Source organism: Acipenser ruthenus, chromosome 11 (assembly GCF_902713425.1).
Source record: "Acipenser ruthenus chromosome 11, fAciRut3.2 maternal haplotype, whole genome shotgun sequence".
Taxonomy (NCBI): Eukaryota; Metazoa; Chordata; class Actinopteri; order Acipenseriformes; family Acipenseridae; genus Acipenser; species Acipenser ruthenus.
The window spans coordinates 43,425,468-43,438,012 of NC_081199.1; the positions used below are offsets into that span (position 1 = coordinate 43,425,468).

Sequence of the window (12,545 nt, forward strand, 5' to 3'; positions counted from 1 at the left end):
CATCTATTTCAGGTGGTCGTAACACAGATTGTATTGCTGGGATGATCCCGCAGTGCCTTCAATTATAAATACAGCATCATGCATTCACAAGTGGAGTAAACTGGGACAGGTGTTGAGATTAGATGCTTTGCTATTAATGGATGGGGAAACCAGAGGAGAGACTGGCGGGCTATGCAAAAGCACCTCAAAATATCATGCAACACAAACAAGTTTTAAACAAAATTTTCTTCGGGGAGGGGGAATGAAAAAGCAAATATTACAAATGTAAAAGGCCTGAAGTTGCTGTGGTCAGCTGTATCCCAGCCTGGCTGTGCTAATTGAACAGGTGAACGGCATCCTCGCTGGCATCAGATGCATTGACTGGAAGCTGCATCTACACCTGCAAAGTCTGCCTTCCGCCCGTGCTTCTGAACATCGCTCAGAGTCATTGCATTTCCACCTGGAGAGTCCTCCCTCCGCCCGTGCTTCTGAACATCGCTCAGAGTCATTGCATTTCCACCTGGAGAGTCTGCCCTCCGCCCGTGCTTCTGAACATCGCTCAGAGTCATTGCATTTCCACCTGGAGAGTCTGCCCTCCGCCCGTGCTTCTGAACATCGCTCAGAGTCATTGCATTTCCACCTGGAGAGTCTGCCCTCCGCCCGTGCTTCTGAACATCGCTCAGAGTCATTACATTTCCACCTGGAGAGTCTGCCCTCCGCCCGTGCTTCTGAACATCGCTCAGAGTCATTGCATTTCCACCTGGAGAGTCCGCCCTCCGCCCGTGCTTCTGAACATCGCTCAGAGTCATTGCATTTCCACCTGGAGAGTCCGCCCTCCGCCCGTGCTTCTGAACATCGCTCAGAGTCATTGCATTTCCACCTGGAGAGTCTGCCCTCCGCCCGTGCTTCTGAACATCGCTCAGAGTCATTGCATTTCCACCTGGAGAGTCCGCCCTCCGTCCGTGCTTCTGAACATCGCTCAGTGTCATTTGCCAAATGGAAACGGAGGTCTGGTTGCACCAGGGTTTCCCTCCGATTACCAGCAGTGAATCTGGAAGACAGGCCGCCATACTGTCCTCTGCCTCTAGATAGCTAATGAAAGAGTCCTGGGGAGGGGGTCCTTCGCAGGAAATGCGGTCAGCGATGCAGCTCTCCATCTGTACAGGGCTGTGAAGGAGTGCGTCTTTCTCCCTGCCCCCTTGGGGTTCCCTGTCACTCTGAATGAAGAAGGTTTGCATTTCAATCCCCTCCTGGGGACACTTGGGTGCCACACAGCTGGAAGCTGGGGAGCATCTGTTTTTGAAAGGCCTGTATTTGGGGCAGTTTCTCTCGTGACTGGTGGGACTCCCCTGGGGCAAGCAGTCTCTGCTGCTCTGCGGTTGGAAGCTGGGCCCCAGTCCTGCACAGCAGTGGTAAATTTTGGAAGGAGGCACAGTGCCTGTTGAGGTTCCCAGTTTCTCCCAGCTCAGCGAGGTGAAGCTGAACTTCCACAAGATGTTTTTAGGGAAATTCTGGGTCTCTCCTCCCCCGAATAGAAGCATGCAGTCATTATACACAACGGCAGAGTGCCCAATCAGCTTGGATGGCCCGGACCTTTTGAAGAAAACGCAACCAGTATATTAGTGGTGATTCCACTATGCACCAGCAGACTCAATATTATATATATATACACACACACACACACACACACAGTATATTAGTGTGGACTCCACCGCGCTGTGCACCAGCAGACTCACAGTGTTTTGATGCAGGCCCAGGACTGGCTGCAGAAATTCCATTTCCAGAAGTCGCTCTGCTCCCGGAGACCCATCAGCCCTCCATACAGGAACATGGCACTCTTGTACACCGTGGCAGAGTGGCCGTGACGAGGCCCCGGGCCAGCATCACAGGACGAGGGGGCCGGCAACGACCATTCCTGGGAGTCTACAAAACACATCCAGTGCATTTAGAGACTGGGAACTGCTTAAAGAAAGACATCCAGAACTCTACAAACACTCTGTGTTCAATTCAGAAATGCTAAAGGAAACTTTGCAACTATAAATCTTTCTCAAGGTCTTCTTTTCTAAATAGATATCTGCTGTTAATATATCTGCTCTACAGTGTGGTACAGTGATAGCAAGTTGATTCTACATCCTAAAAAACAGAGGAATTGTTCCAGTACAAAACTTTTTTTTTTTTTTTAGTGTCCCATTATTATTCTTCCCCCTCACTGCAGCAATTCCCCACATGGCTCAGGAGACCTGACGGTTCAGCGAGTATCCTCTGATCCCATGACCAAGCCAGCTTCCTTTTTCACCCAGGAACTCGAGAGGATGTCAGCGAGCCACCGACCTCTGGAGGACAAAGGCCAGCCCTGCCGGTGTCTGCCTTTTGAGCTCAGAGTGGTTCGCTGTAGCGCAATGAGGAGAAACAGTCTATGTTGGTTTTGCCTCCCTAACCCACAGGAGCGCCAGAGCCAATGGGGACGCTTCCTTCAGAGTCCCCAGTGAAGACCACCCTACTTCACACAGCCAGGACGTGAACCTGTGCTGTATGACTCACCCTGCACACAACGCTGCTTTGCTTCTACCAGGTGAGCCATTCGGTCACTCTTCAGTACAAAACATTTTTAAGTTCAATATTTTTTTTATGTTTTTGGGTGGCAGACAGTTAACAATTGTACCATGGTTGTGTATTGAAACTGCTACACCAGACTCTACTCACCTCAGTATTTGATTTATAATTTCTTATCTGCTTGACTTTTATTGCAAGTATAAGAAGAGTTTACTAATGGAATAAGTCCAATATGTTAACTTGAGTAACAGTGTGGTTTGAATAAACACAGGGAACTTGTGCAAATAAGTAAAATAAAGTAAAAGGCAAGCAGTCGGCTTATTTGCCAACATATTTCATGTCTACATTCCTTCCCAAGCCAATGACAAGGGAAAAGTGGAGTCTGCACTCGTCGAGAGGAATTAAATACTGAAAAACAGCAAACTAGGTGTGAGTGAATTAGAGTGGATGGGCTGCTCCATTCCACAGGGATTGGGGGTGTGAGAGTACAGCCCCCTCCACGTGTCTCGTGGGGGTGTGAGAATACAGCCCCCTCCATGTGTCTCATGGGGGTGTGAGAGTACAGCCCCCTCCACGTGTCTCGCGGGGGTGTGAGAGTACAGCCCCCTCCACGTGTCTCATGGGGGTGTGAGAGTACAGCCCCCTCCACGTGTCTCGCGGGGGTGTGAGAGTACAGCCCCCTCCATGTGTCTCATGGGGGTGTGAGAGTACAGCCCCCTCCACGTGTCTCGTGGGGGTGTGAGAGTACAGCCCCCTCCACGTGTCTCGTGGGGGTGTGAGAGTACAGCCCCCTCCACGTGTCTCGTGGGGGTGTGAGAGTACAGCCCCCTCCACGTGTCTCGTGGGGGTGTGAGAGTACAGCCCCCTCCACGTGTCTCGCGGGGGTGTGAGAGTACAGCCTCCTACACGTGTCTCGTGGGGATGTAAAGAAGATATACTGTACTCACCAAAATGGAAAGTCCAGAATTCCTGGGAAGATCCCTTCATGTCGATGTACCCACCGTAAACGTGCATAGCAGAATCCCAGATAACCGCACTGTGCCCTTTCCTGTTTATCGGAACTGGCCTCTGAAATAAAAACAATAATTACAAAATCAAAATAAGAAATGGTCCTTCATTTTCCAAAAGTTTAAAAAAAAAAAAAAAAAAAAGTAAACCGTGTCTATAGGGAGCATGTTCCCAACATTGCAGAAGTCCTGCCCTTGTACACGTTTCACAGTATTTTTGCAGTTTTACTGTGGTTTTTACATTGTTATACTATGCATTTTCCCTGTTTTTGAATATGCTTTACTGTACCTCTCTCTTCTTTACCATGTTTTCACTGTGCTTTATTACACTTTGCTGTGCTTTTACTATGTTAGCTTTTATCACGGTGCTTCCTATAAAAGGCCTGTTTTACCAGTGACTGTCAGTCTATATTCAAAGACAGGAGACGTTGCCTAAATTATATTACAGTAATCCATCGTGTATCTGCCCTAACCATTTATACACCATGATCAATCTCTTCAGCAACGTTAGTTTATTATTGAACAGAGAAGATTAGTTCAGAGATTGTAGATCTTAAAGTTTTTTGTACACTGTGTTGTATATACTCTGTGCCCTGCCATTGCTGGTAGTGTCACGTGAGCTGGTCAGTGTGTTGATATGTAAATAAATCCTGTTTGCCGGTGGGGCGTATCAACTTCACCCTCCGTCTTGATCTCCTGCCTGTCACTCAGCAGCAAATGCACGCACCCACACGGCAGACGGCTACTCTGTCACAAGCATTAATACCCTTTCTTTCTAAACAAGGGATTTAGGGGAGCTCCCTAATAAAAGCTGAATCTCCAAAATTATTCTTACAGCTGTGTATAATGGTATTTAAAACAGGATTCATTTATCCACCCACTGTAGTCGGACACGTGACTGATTTTACTGTTATACACTCTTCACTGGAGTCCTGTCTTACCCCAGCATTGTTAGCTGTCCTCTGCCAGTGCACCCATTCCTCTGTATCTGGAAGTGAAGACAGGAAGATGAGTGCCTTGTAAAGAATGGCTTCACTGAAGCCCCTGTCTCCTGCACTGTATCTCTTACCTATAGCATACATCCAAAGGGGTGTCTTCCCATCGCTGTAAGCAGAGTCCAACATCCCTCCGAAGACGTACAAGACCCCCTGAAATAAAAGGGGTTCTTCTCAGAATTGTGTATTGTACTGTAGGTGACGCCTCATCAAGCCTGTCACTGAATGGAACATGACAACTATTAATGGGATGTTTCCAGTATTTACAGTTAAGAGGTGCACAAACGGTGCAAACTTTGTACTGGGGCAAAAGCGTAGTAGAGGTGTCCCATAGCTGTTTACAGCAGAGGGCGCCTGGCAGGATTACAGGCTGTAGTTTATAGCAATAGAGACGTACAGAGACACAAGTCACTGAGCACTGGAAACCAGGACGCAGGGATGGGATACATCAGCAGGTGGATTTACCCTCTCTCATCCTCTCTGTGATCCATTCCTGCTTATACTTGACTAAATCAAGCTCATAGTAAAACCTGGAGTGGGTGTCACTGCTGTGCAATGGGAGTCTCATTTCCATCCCTGTACACTTGCGCTTGGTTTCCGGAGTCAGTCTTACCTGATGTGCCTCCATTGTGTGCTCCTCCAGCTCCTCTGGGGCCCCGTCTGTGTTGCAGTCCAGCTCATGCCACTCGTTGGAGACTGTAAGAGAGACGCCACACACCGCCGTGGGAGTTAATGTCACCCGAGTTCACTTGAACATTACACCTTGTAATGACATCTCAGCTGGCATCTCAGCACATGAATCCCTTGGAAAAGCAAGGGCTGGACACGTACTGCAAAACATACAGTTCTTACTATTCATCTAACGCGCAAGCTCAGTCTTACGCTGATGTCACTGTTATTAACTGATCAGCCACTAGGAGCAGATTACAGTGCTCCCTCGCTATAAAGCGCTCGGTTATAACGCGCCTCGGATGTAACAGCATGTCAGCATGTTCCCCAATTCCCTATACTAGTGAGTCATGCAATATTTCTACAGTAAATACAGTACCAGTGTTCAACTTCTCAGTCTAATACTTCTGTTTGTGTGTCTCCCTTTTGATACAGTATCTGAACTGAAGAAAAGCTGCGCTGGCACTTTATAACACAGACATCTTATTCAGCATTCGTTTTAGAACTAAATAAATAATAGGCCTTTTACGTGGTTATCTTTCCTAATGTGTTTACTTTTTTTCCTGCGGGAGGAGCTGCGGCTTTCTCCGGGAGACAAGACGAGACGCTTCCACCCCGCTCCGACAGCTGAACCTGGGGCGAGCCCCTTCCCTCTTCCCCTCGTCCGACCCGCTCTCCTTCTCGCACTTGGTTTGCTTGTCTGTCGCTTCGAACTGAACTCCCGACCGCCGTTTAGCCAGGCTATTTCTAGTTTAAAAACTGCTGATTAAAATGATCCACGAGTGGGAATATTACCTTTTTTTTTTTTTTGTAAAAATATATAGCGTTGATTACATGGTGCTTTATTCATGGAAAGTTACATTTTTGCTTCACTATATGTGCATTATAGAGAGGGAGTTATTTCAGTCAGACGTGTGTTATGTGTCCTGCGGCGCCCCCCACCCCCTCCCCCGTTTATAACGCTCTTCAGTTATAACGCTCATATTGTGTGTGTCCCGAGACCCGCGTTATAGCGAGGGAGCACTGTAATTGCAACCTTAAGTGGGGAAAAAAAAGAATGACTTGCTGGAAGGAACATAATAAAGACTGTTATTGGTTGATTTAATCAATACATTTATTTAGCAACATGCAAAGTGAGTTAAAACAAACGAGACAACAGCAGGCTTGTTTATATACTGTGTGTGTATATTTTATATATATATATAATATATATATATATATATATATCTATATTTTGAGAGCAATAAGTAATACTTACTGCACAAGAGGTACCCAGTATCTTAAACAACCCAAAACAGGTTGATAAAGCAAGGTCAATTAAAACCCATTAAAAAGCCCACTCCCTATGAAATTATTGGGTGACCACATGACTCCATGTTCACTGGGACAGTGCAGGCTTTTCACCTCTCATCGCAATGCATTCTGGTACAGTATACTTGTGCGGGCTTTTCACCTCTCATTGCAATGCATTCTGGTACAGTATACCTGTGCAGGCTTTTCACCTCTCATTGCAATGCATTCTGGTACAGTATACCTGTGCGGGCTTTTCACCTCTCATTGCAATGCATTCTGGTACAGTATACCTGTGCGGGCTTTTCAACTCTCATCGCAATGCATTCTGGTACAGTATACCTGTGCGGGCTTTTCAACTCTCATCGCAATGCATTCTGGTACAGTATACCTGTGTGGGCTTTTCACCTCTCATCACACTGCATTCTGGTACAGTATACCTGTGCAGGCTTTTCACCTCTCATCGCAATGCATTCTGGTACAGTATACCTGTGTGGGCTTTTCAACTCTCATCGCACTGCATTCTGGTACAGTATACCTGTGCAGGCTTTTCACCTCTCATCGCAATGCATTCTGGTACAGTATACCTGTGCAGGCTTTTCAACTCATCGCAATGCATTCTGGTACAGTATACCTGTCTTGGGTACCTTTTCACTCGTTTCTTTTCTTTTATTATTATTAGTAGTAGTAGTAGTATTATTAAGTACCTTGGAGACCAGGGGGTGAATTCATCTGAAGGATGGAGCACAAGGAGGTTAAGCTACTTGGTGGTTTAGGAACGCACCCAAGTCGCTTAAGGTCACACCAGTGGCTGAGCTGGGATTGAACTGGGAAACTCACAAACTAACAAGCCCCTTTCTTTAACCACTGGACCACCAAGCCTCCTGAATGGAGCCTTGATGGGCCGAACGGAGCGCTGATGGGCTCAAGAACAGCAGGACCGACTACACTTACCAGAACACACTGGGGTGCACGTTTAAAGGCCTGAACTGTCCCAGTGAACTTGGAGTCATATGGTCTCCCTACACAGTACCCAACACTTACCAACATTGTACCTCCAAAAGTCATTCTGCACATTTGTTTCTCGACCCCCAAACAGATAGACACTATTCCCGTGTGTGCAGCAGGCGTGCTTGTGTCGATCACGCGGAGCAGGCTCGCTTTGAGGAATGCAGCTCCACAAACACCTCCCGGTCTGGCTCCTCATTTTCCTGATGGCTTCTTGAACATACTGCTGTGATCCACAAAAACATGAAACCAACCTGTTGCGGGGGCGGGGCGGGGGTGCAGTCACTTAAAAGGTCAACATTTGCGTGTATTTTTAAATTAATATTTTAAATTAATGTTATCAATATCATATCAGAGACAGAGTCATCGTCAACCAATTATGCAATGTACCCGGAAATAATATATGGACTCTGAAGAAGCTGTCTGAATTGCTACTATATGAACGAGGCATGCAGAACAAAGAGCACTGTAGACGTGATGTATTTATTTGCGGAGTGTTTTATCGCCATGCCCGTGTGTGTGTGTGTGTGTGTAGAGTTTACCGCTATGCTGCAGGCACACATGTGGCCACATTCATTCTAGCCAGGGCTGCCAGGTCTCGATGGACGGCAAAGTGAACAAACAAGAAGCAGGCAAACCCGTTACTGTCGAATCGCATTGCTCAATACCAATACTACACTAGCATGTCACTTCCTTACCATTCCTGCAAATTAAATTAAAGTTCAAGTTAACTAGAAAAGAGTTTCACTTTGTTGATATAAAAGCAGATCTGACGTAACAGTACCCATATCAATATGTGTTTTCCGGTGTGGTCTGTTTGTCTCGTTTTATTATTTATTTATTTATTTATATAAAAAACATATTTTCTCAAATGAAAACGTTCTGCTCTTAATCCAGATTCACTACTGGAACACCCAGAATCCTCTCCAAAACCGGCCCAATCTAGTACAGCACAGACCGTTTTCAGTTCCGCACAGCCTTGGACAGTTTGCTTAGTTAAGTGATTTTGTGACTTGTTATTTATTCCTCGGTACAGAATGCGATAGCTAGCCTAAGAAATGTGCGTAATATTCCTGAAAACACACTTAAATAAATAATACTTACAGTGCGTATGGCTTTAGTTTGTCGAAGTAGCAATGTAATTATCCCGTTAGCCCCATGTGTGTATCATCAGTCGCCGGGATCCGCTGACTGGCCAGTCCAGCTGGGGGAGTAAGGGAGGGGACATGGGGAGTTTTCACAGTTAACAACCAAACTTAACAATCTCCCTCTGCTGGGCTGAATGCTACACACAGGCTGTTTTTTTTTTTTTTTTTTTTTAAAGTTAAATCGGGCTTAATTATTACACATACCGCCAGTCCTCTTTAGTTTACCCACCAAGTTTATCATTTTAATTGCAAACTGAATATTATGCTGCGTTAACAGTAGTAGCAATTGGAAACGGAGTGTCAGTTTAACACGTTAAGTGCCAAATCAGAACACAAGCTATATATGTAGTTTGATACATTACATGTAGACTTGCGGTTAACAAAATGAGAGTCAGTTACCATAGCAATATAGTTAAAGAAAAAGAAAATAACAGGGAGAGGACAAAAAAAGTACAGACCTCCACGTTTTGGACTGGCAAAGGTCTTGCCTATATTTCTCTCGTGCTTTCGAAATATTACTGGGCAAAGAACACAGGAATACCATATATTAAAAAAAAACACCAAACCTGTATTTGTATTGCCTTCCAAAACATTTTTAAAAAGCTTTGGTATAGTAACACAACTGGCGATTGTATTACAGTATTCTGATTGGAACAGTGGTACCGCACTAGATTGTTTGGAGGCGTTACCAGGCAACATTACGTCACGTGTGTCCCAAAGTGATCATGTAAAATTCTGTTTAAAAAAAGATGAGGAATAAGTAAACAGTGGTGGGCTCTGTCGCTATTACTAAATGGATGAAGTGAATATAGTTTCTTTTGCACGAGGACTGTGCATATTCCATCTGAATTAAAATCCCTTCATTATAAGTGCTCAATTATCTTATATTCCTGACAAGAATAACTGTATGTTTTAAATGACAGGACATTATTTCTTCTTGTGTCAAGGTCTTCTGGTAATGTTTTACTATACTGCAGTATTGTGTGGCATAATTACCCTTATAAAAGTTCAATGTGTAATGTGTGGCGCACCAGCCAACAGGTGTGTCATTCAATCATGTAAAATAATGAAGAAAGCTGATCAAATCCATTCCACGAACTTTCACAAAGCTGGCAAATACTTTTCATGCTGTGCATATCAGATGTGGTTTAGAGTCCTGGAGAGTAAGAGTCAGTATCAGAAATACAATATTACAAAAATAAAATACTTTAACCTTAATAATGAAAATTTCTTTGTTCAAATGAAGGCCAGAAACTGCAAGTTTACACCCTTCTACCACCAGCAATACCAGCAGGCTCTCTCTACTGTATATACGGCTTTTTAAACTCTCCTCATTAACATTGTTTCAAGCGATTCCCTTGTCTTGCTGTGTGTAGATACCCTGGTAATACTCTGTGGTTGTTTCTTCATTTTTTGACATGGGGTGATCTGAAACTTGGCAGTGTGTTTGGTCGCAGCAAACTGAAACAGGATCCCTTGTGAAGTAAATTACTTCGGGCTGGGAGGTGAAACCGCGGACACCTTTCTGCAAAGTGTGACGACAGCATCAGTCCCAACAGATGAGCATGTAAACGCAGGTGTAAGCCTCATGACACAGAATAAAGGTCAGCCCGCTATCCAGCACAGGAAAGCAAGCCCTCTTTAAAAGCTGAAGGGGGCTTTTTAACACAGGCCTTGTTCAGCTTCAGGAAGTTCCCATACCTTGTTCTGTGTGTTTGCTTAGGGATAAAGCGAGGTGTAAGGGAAGCAATAACTGCATTTATACATTTTAGGACACAGCTTAGTGGTAAGACCAATATAGAAGTTTATCACAGTATTTTTTCACTGTATCTCTTGCAGTTTTCCCATGCTATGCATTTATCACAGCTTAGCCAGGTTTACTGATATGCTTTACTGCACCTTGCTATTCATTACAGTGCTTACCTATGCTTTATGCTTTTGCTGTGCTTGACAATTTGTTAAGCTTTTACTGTGAGAAACCTTTTATAAGGGGAGTGACACCACTAAGCTGTATATCATGCATACAGGAGGTTTAGTTTAGTATGCAGGAGAAAAGCCAGATACTGTAGCAATGAGCTTGGGAGGGAGTTTCAGTGAGAGACAGCATGTGCTAATTGTACAGTCCATGCCTCACGTGGGGAAATAGCAGTGCTTCTTTAACCCTCTATGGGACAGGCGTCTTCACAATTGTGTGTTTTAAAATTATTAAAAATACACAGAGAACTGGAACGAAAGCAATGAATCCCACATTTCTACAGCATTGTGCAGCAGCTTGGAGATATTAAAACAAAAGGGTCTTTCTTCTGGGAGAAAGAAAGATCAGTTATAAACTAATACCAATGTATTGTTGTTATTAAAATTTCAGCGTAGCATGTTTGGTCATCAAGGAGTTTAAATATTTTCCTAAGCACACTTTATTTAGGGTGTAAAACGAATTCGTAGCATGAAGAGTTATTTCTCAATGTTAAGATCTGATGTTGAGGTAATATTTAGTATTGACAAGGTCCCCCCCCCCCCCCCCCCCCCTGTTCCCTGAATAAACTGGTACTTCTTACATAAACCATTTCAGTTGTAAGACAAAACACAGTTTCATACCCTATCCTCTAAAATCACAGTTTTAGTACTGCTGACGTGACTGAATCTTTCCTACAGCCAGAAAACTCTCAACATACCCTCTCTGAGACGCACTCAGACTTGTTTAATTGCATGCAGGGGTGGCCAACCCTGGTCCTGGAGAGCCACAATCCTGCAGGTTTTCTGGGTCTCTTTAAATCATCAATGGCCAGAGTCCTAGGAAACATGTCAGTGCTGAGCAATTAGAAAACAATTGAAAACTCGGGTGGAATGAAAACCAGAAGACCCTGCAGATCTCCAGGACCAGGGTTGGTCACCACAAAACCAATGTACTCTAGCTATAGCATGCACAGGGTTTTCTTGAGACCATACTGTAAGCACATGAACAGTCATACGAGAGTCAAGCGAAGCGAATATACTAAGAGGTCCTTGCATATTGTTGTTATTGTACCATTTTTAAGCTTTCCCTTTATACAATACAATAATAATAATAATAATAATAATGTATTTTACATAACGCCCTTCACTCCATGGCACCCCACAGCGCTGTACAATGTATAAAACAAAACAAAAGAGCTCATATACACTCCAGGGGAAAATAAATAAATAAATAAATAAATAATTCAATTTACACTTAAAAGAATCCAGTGTTTCCAGCTGCCGGATGTCCAGTGGAATAGAGTTCCACAAACAAGGAGGACGACAGCAACAAGATCTTGATTTAAGAAATTATTTTGGTATTTTGTGGTCTCTAGGAACAGATATGAATATAGTGGGTTAGTAGTTCTTGGAGGTACAGCCCAGGATCTCCGGTTGCGTTATTGAGACAGATGGATGGAGAGACGCAGCCCGATTTCAAGGACATGTTGTTCAGCTGGTTAGATACCAACCCCGGGGGTCACCTAGCAGATACGGCATTAAAAAGGAAATAGGAAGTGCTTCTCAACTGGTATCTACTGAGAACATCCTAGATTTAATCTGTTTACATTTCAGCGATCAGAGACGCGGCTGTTTCAGTCCCACTACTGAGATTTCATTAAAAAAAAAGTACAGTACAATATATTGATTTCATAAATTTTGACTTAACATGTTATTAGAAAGTTTGAAATGTACTTTAAAAGACATTTTGTTACAAATAGAACTGGTGTGGAGTGCTGAGGTTTGCTTTGTTTTTGCAACATTCTAAAGGCATAAACTACGGATTATATCTATTGTAATCTATATCTACTGTATCTGTATATTAAAGTAGATAAACGTGCACTAGCAGATTATTCTAAATGATGTACCTGTGCCCTCCAGAAAACGTTGTGTCAGTGGCAGGA

At 44.0% G+C, this 12,545-nt stretch overlaps 1 protein-coding gene across 3 annotated transcripts; it reads right to left on the minus strand.

Annotated features, from left to right (window-relative positions):
• Positions 1 to 77: 77 nt before the first annotated feature.
• Positions 78 to 8,726, minus strand: si:dkey-3d4.3 (rab9 effector protein with kelch motifs). 3 transcript variants are annotated; one of them, XM_059034085.1, is made up of 8 exons: positions 8,606 to 8,726; positions 7,538 to 7,727; positions 5,148 to 5,230; positions 4,609 to 4,687; positions 4,481 to 4,527; positions 3,480 to 3,600; positions 1,716 to 1,902; positions 78 to 1,572 (listed from the first exon to the last, which is right to left on the minus strand). In XM_059034085.1, exons 2-8 carry the CDS (start codon positions 7,698 to 7,700, stop codon positions 348 to 350), a joined length of 1,905 nt encoding a protein of 634 aa, XP_058890068.1. In that variant the 5' UTR covers positions 7,701 to 7,727; positions 8,606 to 8,726; the 3' UTR covers positions 78 to 347. The 3 variants fall into 3 exon arrangements, with proteins under 3 accessions (XP_058890068.1, XP_058890067.1, XP_058890069.1); XM_059034084.1 differs by having other exon boundaries at positions 7,538 to 7,755; positions 8,606 to 8,721; XM_059034086.1 differs by having other exon boundaries at positions 7,538 to 7,724; positions 8,606 to 8,718.
• Between the last annotated feature and the right edge of the window lie 3,819 nt (positions 8,727 to 12,545).

Bases quoted from the DNA above. Each gene is read 5' to 3' on its own strand.
- si:dkey-3d4.3 (XM_059034085.1), bottom strand. From the start codon at position 7,700: ATGAGGAGCCAGACCGGGAGGTGTTTGTGGAGCTGCATTCCTCAAAGC. The intron at 5,231-7,537 runs GTAAGTGTTGGG...TCTCTCTTACAG, and splicing joins CTTTTGGAGGTACAATGTTG to TCTCCAACGAGTGGCATGAG. The intron at 1,903-3,479 runs GTGAGTACAGTA...TGTGTTTTGTAG, and splicing joins ATTCTGGACTTTCCATTTTG to ACTCCCAGGAATGGTCGTTG.